We start from the raw sequence: 18,726 nt of genomic DNA on the forward strand, positions 1-18,726 counted from the left end.
TTATGAGAGAGGTGAGGGACACTTCCAGTACAGCAGCTACCTCCTTGTTCCCTGTCATCATTGCTGAGCTATCTCATGCTCATGCAGAGTTTTGGGCTGCCATCAGTATTTGTATATTCATCATATCCCTGGGTTATTCTTCCCAAATGTACTTTATGTGTGTGACCATGAAGATATCCTGAAACCTCACCTCATTTCCCTCGGCTAAAGCAATAGCACTAAATTCAATGATGACTACTTCATGAATGAATCTTTATTAATTTTGGAGTTTTATTTCAAAGTGTATGTGTTATAGAGGGCTCTAAAGCTTAAAATTATCCACGCAAATAATCCCAGTGTAATGCCATTGATCTAGTTCAGATCTCTTCTTTGTATAAAGACTGCTCTGTCCACTTCTCACCACTTCCCAAATGTCTGTGGTTTGGTGGAGCCAAGGCATTAGAAAGGCATCTTTAACGATGAAGAGTCAATGGCTTGGTGGGATGAAGGTTATTGCAGTTACAGGGACTTGGCACGGGCAAGGTAGCAGGGGCTAACATATCAGAAAGGGGGCAACTGCCTTGCCCAGGGGCAAGGGGATAACCCTTAGTGTGTAGAGCGAAGAAAGACTGAACTGGAACTATCACTGGGGCTAAGGAAACTCATGCTATAATCACAGAAGGCTTTTATAATCATTACATTTCAGAAAGAATTCCTTTACTAGATTACTGGCAAATGGTAATTTTATGATAATGATGAATTGCAGATGTATTCTCCAGAATCCTGGAAAACACTTAGCTGGAGTGGGAAAAATGCCCTGGTTAATCTCTTTAGCGTGTTATTCTTTCTGTTTAGAAATTCAGAGTCCCACAGGATTAGTTCTAGGACCTGTGCTGATCACAGCAACGCCAAAAAAAACATCCAGACATAACAGTGGCCTCCACGGCGTTTTATTCTGGGTTGAAGGAGCTAGGGCAGGGCATGGCCAGCCTCACAGACGTGTCTGCGGAGCGAGTGCTCACCCACAGCTGGGCAGCCAGAGGGTGGCAAGGGGAGAACAAAACGTATTGCTGCTCTCTAACTTCTGGGGCTTGCAGTTCTTTCCCTTTCTTCAAAAGGACAGAAAGGAATTTGAAAAGAAACTGAGGAAGATAATCAAAGTCATAAAATGAGTTTGGCATGAGGAGAGAGAGTAAATAGAGTAACATTCTTCAGTTCCAAAAGAGATGTCAGACAGTAGGGATGATAGAGGTCTGTAATACCACTGAGAAAGTGGAAAAGGTGACCAGAGAGTGATTATTCACTGTCCCTCACAGCAGAGGAACTGAGGGGAGTCAAAGAAAATTATCAGGCAGCAAATTTAAAATGAGCAAGTACTTTGTTCACATGACAAGCAGATAGGGTGTGGAACTGAATGCTGCTAAGTATTGTGGAGTTAGTTATAAATGAGATTAAGAATTCATGGAAGATAGGTCTCTCAGAGGTTATTTTAAAAACGATGTGTGGATGCAACTTCTTGCTGTGGAATTTTTTAAGCTATAATGCTGGCAATTGACCCATTTTGTACCATGGACTTGAACTTCTGGTACCTGCCAAAGACATGAGACAGGGCTAGATGAACCCATAATGGTCTGACCAGATCTGACCCACCATGTCTCTTCCATGTTCTCGTGTACACCTAAGTTACGGTATTCCAAAATATGTTGTTACTTTTGCTGGGTTTGGTTGTGTCTAGACAGATTTCTCTGGAAGGTTTTGGGTCTTTCCTGATGCGGGACTGAGTTCCACAGATCAAGGAATGAAGTTTGGATCTCAGTACAGATGAAAAATATTCAAGTGAGGTCCATCACTTCGGCATGAGTCCTGTATTCCCTCTTTTTTCTGTCCCCACACTGAATTGCTGATGATTTCCACAAGGTAGAATAGAGCAGGTACACAGATATATATATTCCTTAGAGGAAAACAGTGTTGGAGGCCATTAAGTAAACACATCTGAATTAGAGCTGTTCAAAATGCTTTCACTCCTTCACTCCCTCACTCTGAGAGGGATACGCCAGCAGCTAGCCATGGGTGCAGGCTACTCAGTGCAGTCCTGGACAGTTGTGCTCCAGGCTTGACAAGCTGTCTGCTCTGCCCACGTGCCAAACAGCACAGACACGTAGCCGTCTGCTGAGACCCTCCATGTGCAGGACTCCTGCTTCTGCTTCAGAAAGACCTGATGTCCCAAAATCCTGGACAACCAAACTGTGCTGGGTAGTGCTGAAGAGTAAAAGGGATCCAAAATATTCTTAAACTCACTTGTCTGCCATTAAGTGCACGACTGTAAGAAGTGCTGTTCCACCAGGATACAAGAGAAACTGCTTTGGCAAGTGCAGTGATCCCTGAGGCTTATTACTCTGCTTAGTGCTTAGGAGTAGCTGGAAGCTGTGCTCTAGTTATTACTATAATTGAGACATTTAGAGTTTCCTTCCTTCCAGCCACAGGGTTTGTAGCTGGGGTTCTGACTTCAGACTGTCACGTCAACTCGATTACCATTTTAGTTCACCTTCTCCACTCTCATGTTGTCTGTTGTTCCAGGTTTTAGCTCTGGTTTCAAGATAGAAGCGTAGGAATCAGGCAGATGCCTGCTGCAGCCTTTTCATTTGACTATGTAATAGCCTTTTCTAAGAATTCAAGCAAGACCGTCTCTCTGGTACTTCTCAGTTTCACACTGCTTGTGAATGAAATGCCTGGGCAGATGGAGCTTGCAGAGACCACTGTCTGCTTGCAACAAGATAGTCAATAAGGACCCAGAAAGCCAAGAGCTTTTCTTCCATGTGTCTGTGATGTCATGGCAAAATTGGCCATTTTTCTATCAGGATTATTTAAATTTCTTTGAGAAACTTGCTCCTGCATCTTCATAGCTGTAATTCTTTTGCATTTTGATAATTTTCCTCTTTAAAATTTGCTACTATCTACCCTAGGTCAAGTGTTCAAGGCCAGGTTGGGTGGGCTTTGAGCAGCCTGGTCTAGCAGAAGGTGTCCCTGCCCATGGCAGCGGGGTGGAACTAGATGATGTTTAAGGTCCCTTCCAACTCAACCCATTCTATGATTCTATGATTTCAAACACCCCCTAAACTGGCAGGCATGGAGTGGCCAGCTGAAACAGAGCAGGGTGATGACTGCCTCTTCTACACCCACAAATTTGCAGTTAATGCTAGAAAAAGAGCTTGATAAAGGAGTTTTGCTGCATTCGCTGTGTCAGCTGTGGAGCGCAGGAAAGCTGCAGTTGCTTGCAGCGGAGAGCGTCCATGGCCTGGAGCTGCACTCCCAGGAGTTACACGAGGTTTTCCCTTCCATCTTGGAATAGTAACTTCTCTTTCAAACAGCTTTAGGCGGTGGGCTGTATACATGCAGGACCTGCATCATCTCTGCGGCCTCTTTGGAGCCCCATCCATCCAGGTAACGGTCTTGGTTTCGGTCTTGTTCTTCTAGGGATATCTACGCCTATTCCGGTCATTGGTTTGCAGGATGACTCCAGGGTGTTTGTAAACGGGACCTGTGTCCTCAACGATGAGAACTTCGTCCTCATTGGATCCTTCATGGCGTTCTTCATCCCTCTCATCATCATGGTGATCACGTATTGCCTGACCGTCCAGGTGCTGCAGAGACAGGCAACGGTGTTCATGTGCGGAGAGGTGCCCAAGCAGAGGAGGAGCAGTGTAAACTGCCTCAAGAAGGAAAACAACACAGAGAACATTTCAATGCTCCACAATCACGAGGGAGCATCTCACTTGAACTCTCCTGTAAATAAGGAGGCAGTGCTTTTTCGGAAAGGAACTATGCAGTCCATCAACAACGAGCGAAGAGCCTCCAAGGTCCTGGGCATCGTCTTCTTTTTGTTCCTCATCATGTGGTGCCCGTTTTTCATCACTAATGTCATGTCTGTCCTTTGCAAGGAAGCCTGTGATAAAGACCTCTTGAGTGAACTCCTGGATGTGTTTGTTTGGGTGGGATACGTTTGCTCTGGGATTAATCCCCTCGTATACACACTCTTCAATAAAACATACCGCAGGGCTTTTTCCAATTATATCCGTTGTCAATACAAGACCAGTAAAAAATCAGCGCTGCGGCAGAATCAGTGTCTGAATGTTGCTTCAACAGCTTTATATGGGAAAGATCTGACTTTAACTAGTTATCGAAACGGCAATGAACTTAATAGCATGGAACTAGATGAAGCTGAGGAGGGCCTTGAAATGCAACCAGGGACTTCAGAGCTCTCCATAAACAGCTGTAATGTTGTAAGTGAAAGAGTGAGCTGTGTGTAAAGGTGGCTCACACAGCCTTTTGCTACAGTGTTATCTGTAGCCAAAATATGTGTAAAAATGTAAGTGTTGGTCAAAGGACAATGTAAATATTGCATTCTGAACAAAGCTTTTTTTTTTTAAAGAAAAAAAAATAGTTGTCTTTCCAGTCTAGTACTTAAAATCATATATATTAATATACCGCAGTGAAGTTTAAGGTTCTATATTTACTGTTAATACTAGATCAGAACTATTAGTTACTTTGCATATGTCATGGACAAAATGTTTGAATTCTTCTTCCAGTGCATGAACAAAAATGCTGAATATTTATCTCAGGTGGCATTTGCTGGAGTTCAGAATGGCACGTTAATAGTTATATATCAAATACATACTATTAGACTTGGTCAGTATAACTTTCTTTTTCAAGTTGACAGTAAATATATACTTTAAATCCTCACCCCTATTTTTGTGCCGTGTAAAGACTGTACAGAAACCTGGCAGAGAGACGTCACAAAAACGTAGCAGCTGTGCAGGTACCTGGCCAGACATGTCCCCTTACGGGTAGTGGCATGCTGCCGTGCTGGGGCAACCTTGCACTTCAAGGGACCTCTGGTCAATTTTGACTCCCACCCCAATGCTGCAGTTTTCTTTCCGTTCCCCAGGAGGCTCCGGGTCCCCTAAGGAAGGTGGGGAACGCCCTTCTGGTGTGGTTTGGGGATCCTGGCTGGGATCACTTGCACACTTGGAGAAGAAGCATAAGAAAAAGAGCGAACCCCTGATCTGCTTCACCTGTTTTATAAATAGAGGGGCTCCGATTTCTAAAAAGCCATCCTTTGGTCTTACAGATAATCATCAGCTCTGGGGTGGGGCCAGCTGTGCTTGGGGTGGATGACACTGCCTTCACAGGTTGCTTGGATGAGCAGGGTCTTTGGTTGACCTGGAGGAGAGCTCTCTGGCTTTGTAAGAGCTCTTGTCTTCTCAGTCCTCACGTCTATTTATTCCTTAGCTTGTTTAGCATTTGCTTTTATTTTTCAGCATCCTGGGACTTGCAGAGCTGGTGATAAAACACTGCCTTGGGTGTAGAGCAGAAGCTGCTGCGCGTGTGGTGCTGGCTGGGGTCAGGCCAGGCTGTGAGGTGCAGGATGTGTCTCCCTGGGGGATGCTGGGAGAGTGGCATAAACGAGGGGCCCTGCTCATTTCTCCCGTCTCAGGAGGGGGTGGACAGAACTGGACAGATTATGTGACTGGAATTCATTTGCTGGTGACAGTTCAAAAGCAGACGGTGACCAGGGACAGGAAGGAAACAGACCTGGAGCTAGTCTACATGGAAGATTAATTTGGAATAACTTTTAAATTCGATTTATTCCATTTCACTCCCAAAGTAAATTATAGTATATCATATTAATGTCACTTACATCTTAATGAAAACATCCACATTGGGATTTAATGCATTTTAAGTAATCTGCTTTTAATTCACACTGTGTATAATTTGAATTAATTTTCCTCTGTGTTCCTGTGTAGACAAACCCTCCAAGGAATCGTGTCTTTCTGGCACTGTGTCTCTGGGGTGATGCTTCTCATGCGGTTTTCCTTGTGTAGACTATTCTCTAATGACAGATATCACCCATAAGGTTTTTCCATCTCCATTAACTAGCAAACAAATGCTGCAGTGCCCATCTAACATGGATGCATTTAGCATCACTAACAGCCTCTGGCTACGAAAATCCTCAGAACAGAAGAGCTTACACTAGGCATGGATAAATTGCATTTTACTAACATGAGCTGCTTGTACTCTAAGCTTGCTGTGTTCATCCCACCAAAATTAACTTGTAGAAGAAATGGGAAATCCTGCTAGTGCTTCAGCATAACGTTGTGCTGTTGCATTGCTGTGTGCAGAAACAACCTCTCTGAGGCCACTACTGAAACACGACATATAGGTTGCGTCTGGTGCTGGGTTGCTCTCAGCTTGGCACGTTGAAGTTGATGGTCCTCTCTTCTCCCTCATCCCCTCCTGGGAAAAATCCGTGGTACTTCCATGCAGGCAGGTGAGGTATCCCAGTGCAGAGAGTATCTTACTGTTTGCAGAAGGCAGCGGAGATGCACCACATGCCAAGCCTGCTGATACCGCCACAGGCTGGAACGCTCGAGGATCCACTTGCCTCTCCAAAAAGGTCAGGTAACCAGTAGGAAAAGGGCTGGCCAGAGACACGAACTCGTGCCTTCAGTGCCTGCCCTTTGCTTTGAGTCAGATTTGATTATCTCAAACAGTAGAGAAAAATCAGAAAGATCACATTGCTTTTTAAGTTGGTTTTTTTTTTTTCCTTAGATGAATTCATAGCACATCTTTTCCAAACTTGTGTATCTGTGTGTATATATATATGTGAGGGTATACATATATATATATCCAAAAGCCAACCACAGATTTTGAAGTCATTTAGCAATAAGTTGCATTACAGTAGCTTCTAGCACATGTGTGAATAGGTCATGTGTGAATAGCTCATTTTTCACAGCATCCTGGAATGCAGTATTAAGCCCACACACAGGCACTGTCCTCGCATAGGAGCCTTCTTGTCTCACCTTGCCACTTCTGTTGTATGGGCAAAAAGGGAGCCTACTGTATTTGGATGTAAATAATAGGAATTGAACAGAGAATTTACAGAATTTTTATAAATGTTTTTAAAAAATTCAGCACCAGAACTATAAATACGTGACTGTGGCTACTCAGCTGGACCCGTTCTGATGTATGTCACTTGTTTAGGTAAACAGACAAGGGGACTGCCTTACAGCGCCTGCATTCTCTCCTGGCCAGCGGGTGATAACATTTTTGTGAATGGTTAAATACTGTCACTTGCCCAACTTCCTTTGGGTCATTCACATCAGGGTTTTGTGATGCTGCTATTAATTTATTAAAGAAAGTTTGTTGGTTTAATCACTCTTAATTTTTTTTCATGGTCTATCAGAAAATAAATGGATGAATGTGCCCTCCCTTTCTTTCATCTGTCCCCAGTTAACATCTTTTCTATGTGAAAAATATGTCATGACCAAAACACAAAACAACAACAAAAAATAAGGATAAGGATAACTTTCATTTCTCCTCCCACACTTGAAGTATGGCCCACAGTTGCTTAATCACAGAAATTAATGTCAGGAGATACCCTAACGCTTCCAACCCCGAAACTTGTCAAATATGATGATGGTGATAAACTATTCCCCCTCTTCTCCTTGCTCCCTCCAGGAATAACTGTTAAAAAAGACATTTTTAAAAAATGCCTCAATTTGAAGAATGGATTTAGTTCTCTGCAACTTAACCAAAGTCAGGTTGTCCCCACAGCAGCTTTGCTTCTCCCAAGCTGCAGTCATTAGCCACGGCGGTGCCTCGAGAAGCCCTGCCCTGGGGCTGTCTGGTGGGAGTACCTGCTGGAAGCTTTGTGTGAGTCCTCAGACCTCGGCTCAGGTATGGTTTACAAATAGCGTGTGTGATCGTGTTTTGTTTTGAGTTTGGACTGAACGAGTGAAAATAGTTCCTTGGAAATGGTGCCGTAGGCTGAAGCGTGTTGGTTGCTTTGTTTCTCAAACCAGATGGGAGATGTGCGGCCAGGCTGCCTGCCAGGCTGAGCCTGCGTGTGGCCGCTCCCACCCAGCAAGCAGACCCCCCCATCTGACTTGCCTCAGGGAGCCTACTCATGGAGTCAGCGCCTGAACTAGCACCTTTCTGAGCTGTGCAGGCTTGTGGCCTTCCTCACCAGAGGCCACAAGCAAGACTGGCCACGTCTGCTCAGGCACAGCACCTTGTGGCTGAGCAACCTGGCTTCCAGACGCGACTTACATCTGTGACACATTGCCCCACACACCGTCTGGGGTGTAGCATCCATGGAGTCAGACATAGTGACTTTTGGGGACCTCTGGGGGCCTCAAAGACTGTCTGAGGACAAGGGCCTGCTCCTTCAGTCCTGTGTTTGCTGAAGGGCAGCTACCCAGGGGCGGTGGCGTTAGGGAAGCAATACGGTTCAGAGCCAATGCTGAGGAGCCTCAAGGCATCCCACCTGAGCACAGCTCTCCTCCTCCTAATGACTTGTGAGTCAGCAGTAGTTTTTATCTGAGTGATAATTTAATGGCGCTAGAGTTAGCCGATGCACGAGTAGTCGGTGTGAATAGTGTGGTTAGTGCCTTTTTCTCTATAGAGACACTCATGTTAACCATTAGTGCCTTTCTTCTGGACGGCCCCACAAAGAGGTTTGTCACTGGCGTGGAGCATGGCCAGTGCTCTTCCCTTCCAAGTCAGCAGGCTGACTGCAGTCATCTGATGTGCTGGAGCCAAGAGGGCCCTGGGTACGGAGACACAATTTCCAAAGAAAAAACATATTTTAAGGAAACAAAGCAAATCACAAGCAGCTCTTCAGAAATACCATTTAGCTTTGAGCTAATGAAGGGTGTCTGATAGCCTTGCAGACCAATTATGCTAATCTGGCATTCCAAAAGCAGCATCCATCATGAGATAAAGATGCAGATGTCTCTTGGATGGGTTTCCTCCCTGGGTCACAGTACCATTAGGACAGATACACGCCAAGCCAAGAACCACACTTGGCTTTGTCTCCAGATCAGACTGGGGCAGAAAAAGTATCAGAAGCTTTTTCCTGGGAAAAAAGCACACAAAGACCACCAAGCATTGGGCAGGTGCAGCAGAAGAACAGAGATGGACAGATGTACGTGCACATCTGCACACACATTCCATCCCAGAGAGCAACAGGAGATGTCAGCATGCTTCAATCTTCCTTTGAAAAAATGGGAACATCTGGGGAGGAAACCTGTGATGAGGAGTTCAAAGGCAGCTACAGGTGTCACTGTGAAATGTGAGCTGTTCTAGTGATCATGTAGCAGTGGGGGTGCATGTACCAGAAAAAAAAAAATATTATTTTCAATTATGAAGTTGTTATTGACTGTTCTGCCTCTCCCTCATTTCTCTTTAAGTCTCAGGTCTTCCGCTTGTTTGCTTTTACTCACCCTGAAACTCGTGCTCTGAAGCTGTCGGAAGTCAACAAAATATCTGTGTGATGTGTCATTCCCTCTTGGCTGTGCAGGAGGGCTACAATCCCATAACAACATGGAGATGGAGAGTCTTCAGGTGAATGATTTTAGATACATATAAGACAGACAATCAATGCAGCCAGGCACACTTGCCAATTAAAGAACCACACCAGAAGATCTTTAATGAAAGTCAGGTACGTGAGCTACGCCATGGAAAACATTGCTCAAAACCATCCTAAATCACCGGTTCCGCTGATGGCAGGAGGATATGGGAGTACCTGGGGAGGGAGTGTGGCAACTGCAGGGTGCCCTGCGCAGCACACCCCTGCGGGCAGCCCCCTGCATGCTCCCCCCAGGAGGGCTCCTGCGGGATGTGCTCCACTCTTCGCTCAGCAGGGCAAATGCAGAACAGGCTGCAAAAGCCTGGCCTCCTGGCCCACAGCTTCCAAGATCTGGGGAGGCGCCTAGCAAGCAGGTAAGTGTCTAAAGGTGATGTAAGTCGAATAACTCTTGATTGCTCTGGGGTGGTGAAAGCGAGAGAATTGTACAGACTGCTCACAGCAGCTGATGAGTGAAAAATCATTGTGGAAAATTGAGACTGTGAAGAGATCCTTGTTACCTGTTGCATCTCTCGGGAACATTGCCTTATGTTCTGCTTCCCCCAAAATGAAGGATCTCTTACATATAAAGACAATTTCCCCACAGTTTCCTGCGACAATGGCTGCTGCCTTGTCACTCCTTTGGGCTACCAACACTTAGGTGTTCAGTGACTTGAAAAATGTATCACGCAGCATCGCACAGGGGGGGCATGATAAATCCACTGTTGTGAACTTTCCTGTACTTGAATTGTAATTGGTTCAACAAACTGGATAAATTAATATTTAGTTAAAATGCAGCTTAATTATCCAACGTATTTTTTAATAGAATCTAATTGTGGCATTTTATTTAAATTGCTGATACACTAAAAACAATCTGTAGGCTGGTGCCTGTAGACCACTGTCTGGTTGCATTTGTTACGATCTAGAGCCGTTTTACATTTGTGTGTGATGCTGATGTTAGTGTGTCCTCCTACAGAAGAACAGGCGGGTGGTGGTGGTGGATGGGTGCTCATCAAAGCTACTGATGATCTTAATCAGAGTCCTTTCCCCTGACTGAAGTCTAGAACAGCTTTTCTGTGACTTTTTGGGGAGGAAGACTTCAGTGACCTGCCTGTGGACCCCATGCTTCCCAAAGATTTTGATACTGCTGAAAGCAACAGGTAAGTGCCAATGCCCAGCAAAGATCTCGGGTGTGTTGGCGTTTCCCTCCCTACAGGCAGCAATAGTTCATGCCCCAAAACATCTTCAGAGAGCACCCACAGGTCGCAGTGACTCACCTGTGAAGCCATGGCAATGTTCAACCCCCTCAGCTAAGTGCTCCCCCTTCTTTTTTGCAGCGCAGCGATGAGGCTGGCACACAGGTGGGCTAACCCTGAAATGAGCATTCGTTCAATCTTGCGCCTCTCCTTGGTGTTGCTGAAGAGGAAACTACCTGTGTCCTCTACCATGCTGTCCTGCAGTGGCATGTAGCAAAGTAGTGGGATGCATTACTAATTCTGTGCAACAAACAGGTGATGCAGCAAACCATGGCGAACAAATGGAGGTTTTTCCTTAGTTAGATCTTTACTTCTTGAGGGTAAATGAATGTGGTTGCCTGCGGTGCTGCAGTTCATTGACATTTCAGCTTTAAAAAGCCGGGCCTGAGCTGCAGCCCCAGTGACAGGCACAATGGGGGGATGCAAGTCCAGGCACAGGCACAAGGACCTTTTTAATGAGAAGAGAGCAGAAAGCTTGGCTTGTTCCTCCTGGCAGCCCAAGAGGGTGAGGACAGCTCTCCATCAGGACGTCAGGGAGTGCTTGTTCTGACTGAGGAGGGAGAGGAGCTACTTAGGCTAGAGGAAAACATTGGCATATAAACTAGGAATTAGAAGCAGGTTTCTAACAGGTGGAGTATTCCAGGCATGGGACTGCACTTTTCTGGTGAGGCAGCAGTAACATCAACCAAAAAGTTTATTGAGGGCTCAGCTTTTGCGTTCCCACAGGGGTTTATGCTATAGGGGTACAGTGGGAGGGCCCAGCTCAGCCCTTCTGTCCCCAGCCTCCCAGCGGGCAGAGCTTGGGTGCCAAGCCAGCCATCTGCACGGCAGCACCTCTGACCTCCCTGGCGGCGCGTCCCGAAGTGTGGGAGGAACAAACATCTTGAAGCAAGAACACTGCTTTTATGCGACGGTCCTTCCAAGTCCTAGCAAAGCCATGAAAAATGCCACAATTTTGGAGGAAGGCAAGCGAGGCCATGCCAAGCCAGTGTGTCTTCTGCAAGTAGGACATGAAGTCAAGGCGTTGTGAAGGCTGTGTGTTCCCAGCCCTGAGCCAGCCCCAAACCGTGTGAAACAGTATTTCATGTGCATTCTCAGAAGCATCCAGAACCAACCAGCTTGGGTAGCCAAAGTCTGACTGCATGTAGTCACGTAAGTAAGTTTTATTTACCCGCAACAGCATTTTCATGGAAATTGGGAATTATTGGAGCCAGTCTCTGGAGAGCTGCAGCATTGAGGCAATGTCTTGTTGGGCTGCCGTTAGCTGGTGTAGCTGAGAAAACACTGGTGAGCAGCCTTATGGGCTGAGAACCTGTTCTGTGCTTGTGCTATCTGACTTTTTTAATGTTTCTCTTTGTCACTCTGTTTTCCAGTGGTGTAGCCAGGATCTTCATGCTTTCGCTTCAGTAAAATAAATTGTGGGTTTGGCCTTTTAAGCTCTCTGTTGTTAAAAGTGGACTTAGCTGAACCTGGCAGGCATCATAATTACTCTTTTCTCACTGTGAGTATTTCTAAATAAATTGGCAGCATGGGCACAAACTTGTGGGCAGCTACCAGCCAAGACCAATCTGAGACTCCCAAAGGCTGGGACATATTTCCAGTTCAACATTTAAGAGCTGGAATGTTGTAACAGAAAAGGCAAGGACTGGCCTCTCCTGGGCTCTATGCATCAGGTGGGGACCTCTCAGTGGCTCCATGGCTCTCCCAGGTTCCTTGAGGAGCTCTGGCTCTACAGTCAGACCCTGCAGGGGTGCAAAGGATGTTCGGGTACCTGGAGGCAGGATGGGGACCGCCATCTGTTGTCTCTGGTTTCTTTTCCTTTGTAAATTTTCTGTAGCCATTCCATGGAAACAGCTGTATGTGCTGGATAGTTTAACACACTGTGCATCTGTCTGCTGTTACTGAAGCTGCACTTGTGTGTCATTGCTATGCAGGGGGTGGTGCTTGGGGAAGGGATGTTGACATGTCCAAGAGAGGCTGCAATCCTTGCGAAGATCAGGTTTTGTACAGGCAGACTGGCAGAAAAGGCCTGCTGTGGACTGCCATGGCAGTCAGCACACAGGTGGATTGACAGCAGATTCGAAGTAGGACGGAGCTGGGGGCAGTTGTACACTCAGTGCAGCACATGTTCACATGGGGTACTTGGCATCTTTGGATTTATCTGGCGTACATTCCAGTATAACCTTTCTTTCCAAAGGTGGGCAGATAAATAACTCTTCAGTCCTCTGAGCCTGACCCTGTTCCTGGGTGGTGAGGGACTGAGATGTTTACAAATTTTAGCCTTGAAGTATAGAGCTTCTGCTCCCAATAACATCATGTTTCTGTTTGGTGTGCATGTTTTCTCCACTACTTTGCAAATCTCAGTGGTGAACATTCTTCCACCCTTCATTTGTTTTTAAGTCATAAAGATATTTAGATAAGTGCATTCTGTTAAAGGAAGGCATTCCTGGTTTGTAAAAAGAAACAACACCCTGATATTTATTGCTTGGTTCTTTTCTAAATGAAAATTACTCCTGCAAGTCCCTGGTGCTTTGGTGAGGTGGGACATCCAACTGCACCAAAGGTGTGACATGCTTTTACCAGCTCCATTCACAGCTTCCCAGGCAAGGAAAGGAAAAACAGTTTGCACATGATCACTGATGACCATGGCTTAAACCCCCCCTGCTGCAGCTGCAGGACTTTGGGGTGACCTTTCACACCTTTCAGCAAAGGCAGGGCAGTGCAGCGTGATTCAGTATCTCGGAGAAGGCGGAGGTGCTGTGCAAGCTCTTCTTGCTGTCAGAGATGGGTGCACGTGCTGAGGGTCGCAGCGGGGCTGCCACCATGCTTAAGGATGCACCTGCACTCAGCTCTCTGTCTCTCACTCAGGTCTCTCAGCAATGAGATCTGCTTGAACTGTGAGGTTGTTTCCTGGGCATGTCAAGGAAATGTCAAGGCCATGTTTAGGATTTTTAAATTAGTTTCCTTTTTATTTTTTTTATTTTTTTTTGGAAGCACATCTGGTAGTGTAACACTTGCTAAAATGGTGGTTTATTTTCTGAGCAGAGCAGTCCCATGCTATGCCTGGATCTGGATGAGGTCTAGTATATGAGGCAAGCAGCCCAGGATGGCAGGGAGGCGAATACTCAGTTTTGGTGCAAAACTTGCATGGCTGTCGTTTCTCAGCTGGTTGTTTTACCTCTCCCTACGCTGGGAAGAGGATCTTGACACAGACGGTTTGCAGAGCTGTTTCAGCTGTTCAGACAGCTCAGCCACAATATGTTGCCTCAAATTGTTTTGTTAAGCACATGCATCAGCTGTACTTGTTTGCCTTGAAGCTATGAGAACCACAGACCCTCTCGAGAAAATTCAGCTTCTACATAGACATAAAGAGCTTGACAGTGCTCTCAAATGTACCCTGCTGCACAAGGCACTGAGCTGCAAACCTGCCGTTGCCCATGAAGCTCTTTACATTTTAGATGATATCATTAGTTACTGCACTCCCAAGGCTGTGACATGTAGAAGCTGAAGCCAGAAGGGCTGTGCCACTCTACTTTACATCCTTTCAAGATCTAGGTATTCCCTAGAGCTGCAGTGGCTTGTGGAAGGGTGCTGAGACCTGTGGAGGCTCCGCGATGGATGCTGAGACCCTTGGTGACTTGGGATGCAGGAGCTGATGCCAGAGGGAGGCAGGGGCTTGCAGTGGAGCTCGGTCCCTGCTTGGCTGAGCCTCCAGTTTGAGCTGATGGGGCATTTCTGTGGGTGCTTATGGTGAGCATGGGAGGCAGGGCAGGGGCAGGGGATGGTTTTAGCTAGCACATGCCATGGGGGACGCAGCTCCCGTCAGTGCAGCAGCGCTGAGCCACGGTCACGATGCCATGAGGCACAAGTAGTGGTGTTAGCCGGCAGTCAGGCCGGTGCTGAACGATGAGATGAAGATGTGACTCTTCTCCGCTTAGCAGTACAAAAACCCCCAAACTCATCTATTTTACAGTGAGAGAGCCATTGTCCCCTCTGTTTAATTTTCATGCCCTAAATACTGAATCCTGGCGGAAGCGATGCTGCACCTGCTTTCCTCCTCCTCTGCGTCCCAGCACAGATGCTGACACCCAGTGGCCGTGATGTTTCTAGCGCCTGTACGAGATGGAAAACTTCAGCAGGGACGCCTCAGCCGGTGAGATACAACTTTTACCTTTTCATTTCCTCAAGTGCAAGAGGAGTAAAAAGCTCCTGAGAGATGCCAGCCTCGCTTTATGTCTTTCAGCCATTGGCAGGTTATAATGGTTGAAACACTTCAAAATCCTGCATTCAGAGGCCAGTCAGAAAAATGAAAAAATACGAGGATGGATAACGAGGAAACAGAAGGTAAACTGGTTTTCAAATTATTCTTTTGTTGGCAGCTTGAAAATAGACCCCAGTGAGAGAAGGAGGTGATTTTGTGAGTTCAGAGACCTTGGCATTCGCCTTCCCTGTTTTGCTGCTTCCCAGAAGCAGTTAGAATCTGACAGACACAAATTGATTTTGCATTTCCCTGCAGCATGCACAGGATCGTGCTTTCATATGTTTGACAATTATTGACATTCTCTAGGGAAAAAAAGCTCTGTAGGAGAGGTTGCTTTTCATTCTTCAACAAATAGCTCTAAGACTTTATCAGTCAAAGACAGAAAAAAAGACTCTAAACTCAAGGGTATGCAAAGGAGTTATCTTTGTGTGCTTGGCAAAGACGTACCTCACCAGACATGTGGAGCTAAGAAGGTAAAAACACCGGGGAACTCTGTCATGAGATGGGAACAATAAGAGCAGAGTATACCAAAGGAGGAATTTTGAAAGCACTTTACTGAAAATATTAATTATGGACTGCAGCAAATTAATTAAACCACTGTAATGCAAATACTGTGCAAAAGAAATGTGTAATTAGTGTAGTTCTATAAACACACGGGGGGAGAAGCATACTACTGAAATTCTAGCAAGGTTCAGGATGTTAGGAAGGACTAGCAGCTGGCCACCTATTTGGGTTAGATTTTGCACATGCTGCAGATGTGATGCTGAGAGAAAGCGGGTGGGGGGTGTCTTGCTGCTGTTGCTGCAGTGAGGACCTTCTGCAAGGGCAAGTTTGGTGAGTGGGGAGCCCCACGCCAAAACCAAGCCCATCTTTCACTGCCTAAACACGCCTAGAAAGCTGCACCATACAGATACCATAAGTAGATGCACTTAATTTATCACTCTGTTACTAGGCAGGTTTCTAGGCAGGCTTCAGCCTAGCTTTTATATTTTGTGGTTACTGAAATAGCTCTGATCTTTTTTGGGGTGAGTTCTAGCTGCAGAGGTACAACATCCATTCCTCTACCACCTTTTACCTGTGCCTGTTCTCTTTCATTCTTCTTCCCTTCTTCCCTCTTTTCGGACAAAATTAGACTAGGAACTTTAACCCAGCTGAAGCCCCTCCAGCAGGTCAGGCTTGCCACCCCGTTTGGCTCCTCCAAAGACCTGTGCCCAGCGTTCCTGTGTGGTGGGGTGGGTGGGATTGTCTCAGAGGTACCCAGGGCAGCAGGGTGGGCGCTGGCTGCCTGCCTAGCTTTTCCCCTGGGGGAGGCTCTCACTGCGGCTCACCTGGTTTTACTAGACATTTAAACTGTTTAAGAGGCTGGCAGAACATCAGAGGTCTACCGGTAGTGGTGACTCTCAGTAGGACTCTTTCCAGTAGTTTTCTCTAGTGTTTTTTCTGGTTTTAACCATTATTATTAGTGCAGTAGCTGTTGCCCTGGCAGCAGTTCTGAAAACCCATAACCTAAATGCTACCCAGGTCTGGGTGTGCCAAAGTCCTCTCATTTCTGAAAGTACCCAAAAACCCTAGAACAAGCTTCGGTGAGCATCTCTGCTCATCCTAGTTTTGCAGAGCAGGAGATCCAGGCTTGGTCCTCCCGGAGATCGCCCTGCCCCGATGGCCCATCACTCTGCAGGGAAGCGCACACAGCCCAGCCTCCAGCTCCAGTCACAGCAAAGGTTCTGCCCTGTGCTGGCCAGGGGCAGCCGTGGGGTAGGGCTGTGCCCCTTGTCGGTGGAGAACAGGGAGGGAAGGAAGGGGACTCTGCAGCTGGTGGGATGGCACCAAGCAAAGAGCTGCTCTGTCCCATCGTGCAGAGGAGGAAATGCCGTCCTGAGCCCCCTGCGTCTGGCCTGTTGCATGAGCTGTGTGTTCCTTGAATTGCTGTGATGACCATGTTTTGAAGATGTCAGCAGGCCAGGTGAACTGGGGTAGGAGGAGGCCCTCAGTTGAAGTCGTCACCTGAGAACTAATAACAGGAATTGGAAACCTTCGCTCAGACCTTACGTTAATCAGTGGGATCCCAGGCTCGGACCCTGCTAAGGTGGCCAGAGTGCGGAAACCAGTAACATGGGAGAGTTGTGATTCACAGGTGTGTGTGCTCATGCCCGGGGCTCTTCTGACTTCCATTCACACCTGCCGACTCGGGCCATCGCGCCCAGCCGCAGTCCGTTTGGCTTTGAAGGTAAGCTGGGCAAGGCCAGTGTTGCAAACAAGCCTTGCACAAACCGAACGTGATCCCCAAGCAGCTGTGACCGTGGTGCCGCTCAAATCGAGCAAGAGGTGCTTGACACAGCTGCTGAAGCTGGTGTGTGGTCTGCTGAGACACTATCCAGTACAGAGCCACTGTGCTCACAGGTTATTGAAAGAATCAGCAATTTTCCATCTTACCAACTTCAACTAATGATAACTGTTCCCGGTTTCATCAGTCGTGGTCAGATTCTAGCAGAATGCAAGCGCTTGCTTGGGAGAATTGCTAAGCAGTGAGAATAGAGTTTGCAGGCTCACATCAATGTGGCAGTCCAAAGGGCACCCATGAAAAGCATGTAAGTATCCCTCCTTCTCTTTCCTATAATACTGTTTTTTTTTCTTTTGAGATGGCTTTTGTCACCAAAGGTGCATGCAACCATTGGTAGGCTCAGGCCAGTGATGGTTTATATGCATGATGCGTGCCTAGGATTATGGCAATTGGCTCTAAACCGCATCCAAAAAGAGGATGTATAAGCAAGATTCTGCAAGCTTCAGTCAGAAAAAGAAATTACCCTATCAGCTCAAGGACAGACACAAGCAAAGAGAAGTTTTAAAGATCCCTGAACTGAAGTCACACCCAAAGAAATCTTGGGTGGTTTCTGTTGAAACAAAAAGGTTGTCCTTTGCCTGCTTCCTGAAAACTGGAGGCTAAAATTAAAGATATTTACCTGGTCACAGGAGGTGGGGGGAACTTCAACACTTGTTTTTATGGGTCTTCATCAGCTTCCCCATCATTAAGTTGCTGCATGTCTGTCTTCACAGGAATGACTCACAGCTCACCAGGAAGGTGTGTGGACCACTAACGTCACAACTTTTATCAAGACAAAGCTGGCATTAGTGTGCATGCACTGGATGTCAACTAAAGAGACACTGGCTCCTGTCTTTAACGGTAGGTGTACAAAGCTCTCTGGCTCTTTGCGTACGGGATTTGCTCAGGACTGGACTAAGGAATACATGTATTTACATGCTCAGCTTGAGGAATATTCAGTAGCCACGCCAATGACTAAATAATGGAAATAACTGCTATGCAGACAACAGGGTATGGTGACATTTCCTACAACTACTGTTAGATCAGTCAGCCTTGCAAGCTTCCTTCTCCAATTCTAATGTGCTACATTCATCAAGTATGTGAAATACACAGTATTTCCATGCTCAAAGGTATTTTTAAACCCAAAGCCATGCCAGGTTGGCTGACCAGAAGCTGCAGGAGATAGCAGAGGCAAAGGTTGTGTCTCCTCAAAATAACAACAGCCAGGAAACTTGATTTCTGCTCCAGTCTGTGCATAGACCCTTTTTTCTGGTGCTTTCCTCCCTTGGTTGCTCCCCAAATAACATTGGGTGGTTGCCCATTTAGCAGTGGAAGCAGCTGAGAGTGATTGAATAATTTTGCAGTTGGATGTGTAAGACAGCACTTGCTGTGTTGTTTTGTGCCTGATTGGATTAGCATGGCTCTTTACATAGCTGATTGACGCAAACCTGGTTTTCTCTCTGAGCTTCCACTGTTCACTAGAAATTCCCATTTTGAATAAATC

General features: G+C 46.4%; 1 protein-coding gene across 3 annotated transcripts in view; it reads left to right on the forward strand.

Annotated features, from left to right (window-relative positions):
- Positions 1 to 18,726, forward strand: part of HTR2C (5-hydroxytryptamine receptor 2C) — a 119,165-nt gene that overhangs the window by 87,251 nt on the left and 13,188 nt on the right. The window contains exons 4-8 of one of the 3 annotated variants that reach the window (XR_005830962.1): positions 3,454 to 7,716; positions 9,231 to 9,762; positions 10,362 to 10,545; positions 10,723 to 14,794; positions 14,885 to 18,083. Coding sequence is in view for 1 of the 3 variants with exons in the window: in XM_040614461.1 (XP_040470395.1) it covers positions 3,454 to 4,286 (833 nt within the window). In the remaining 2 variants the exon portion in view is untranslated. The other 2 variants (XR_005830961.1, XM_040614461.1) reach the window with 2 other exon arrangements.

Source organism: Falco naumanni, chromosome 14, assembly GCF_017639655.2.
Source record: "Falco naumanni isolate bFalNau1 chromosome 14, bFalNau1.pat, whole genome shotgun sequence".
NCBI lineage: Eukaryota > Metazoa > Chordata > Aves > Falconiformes > Falconidae > Falco > Falco naumanni.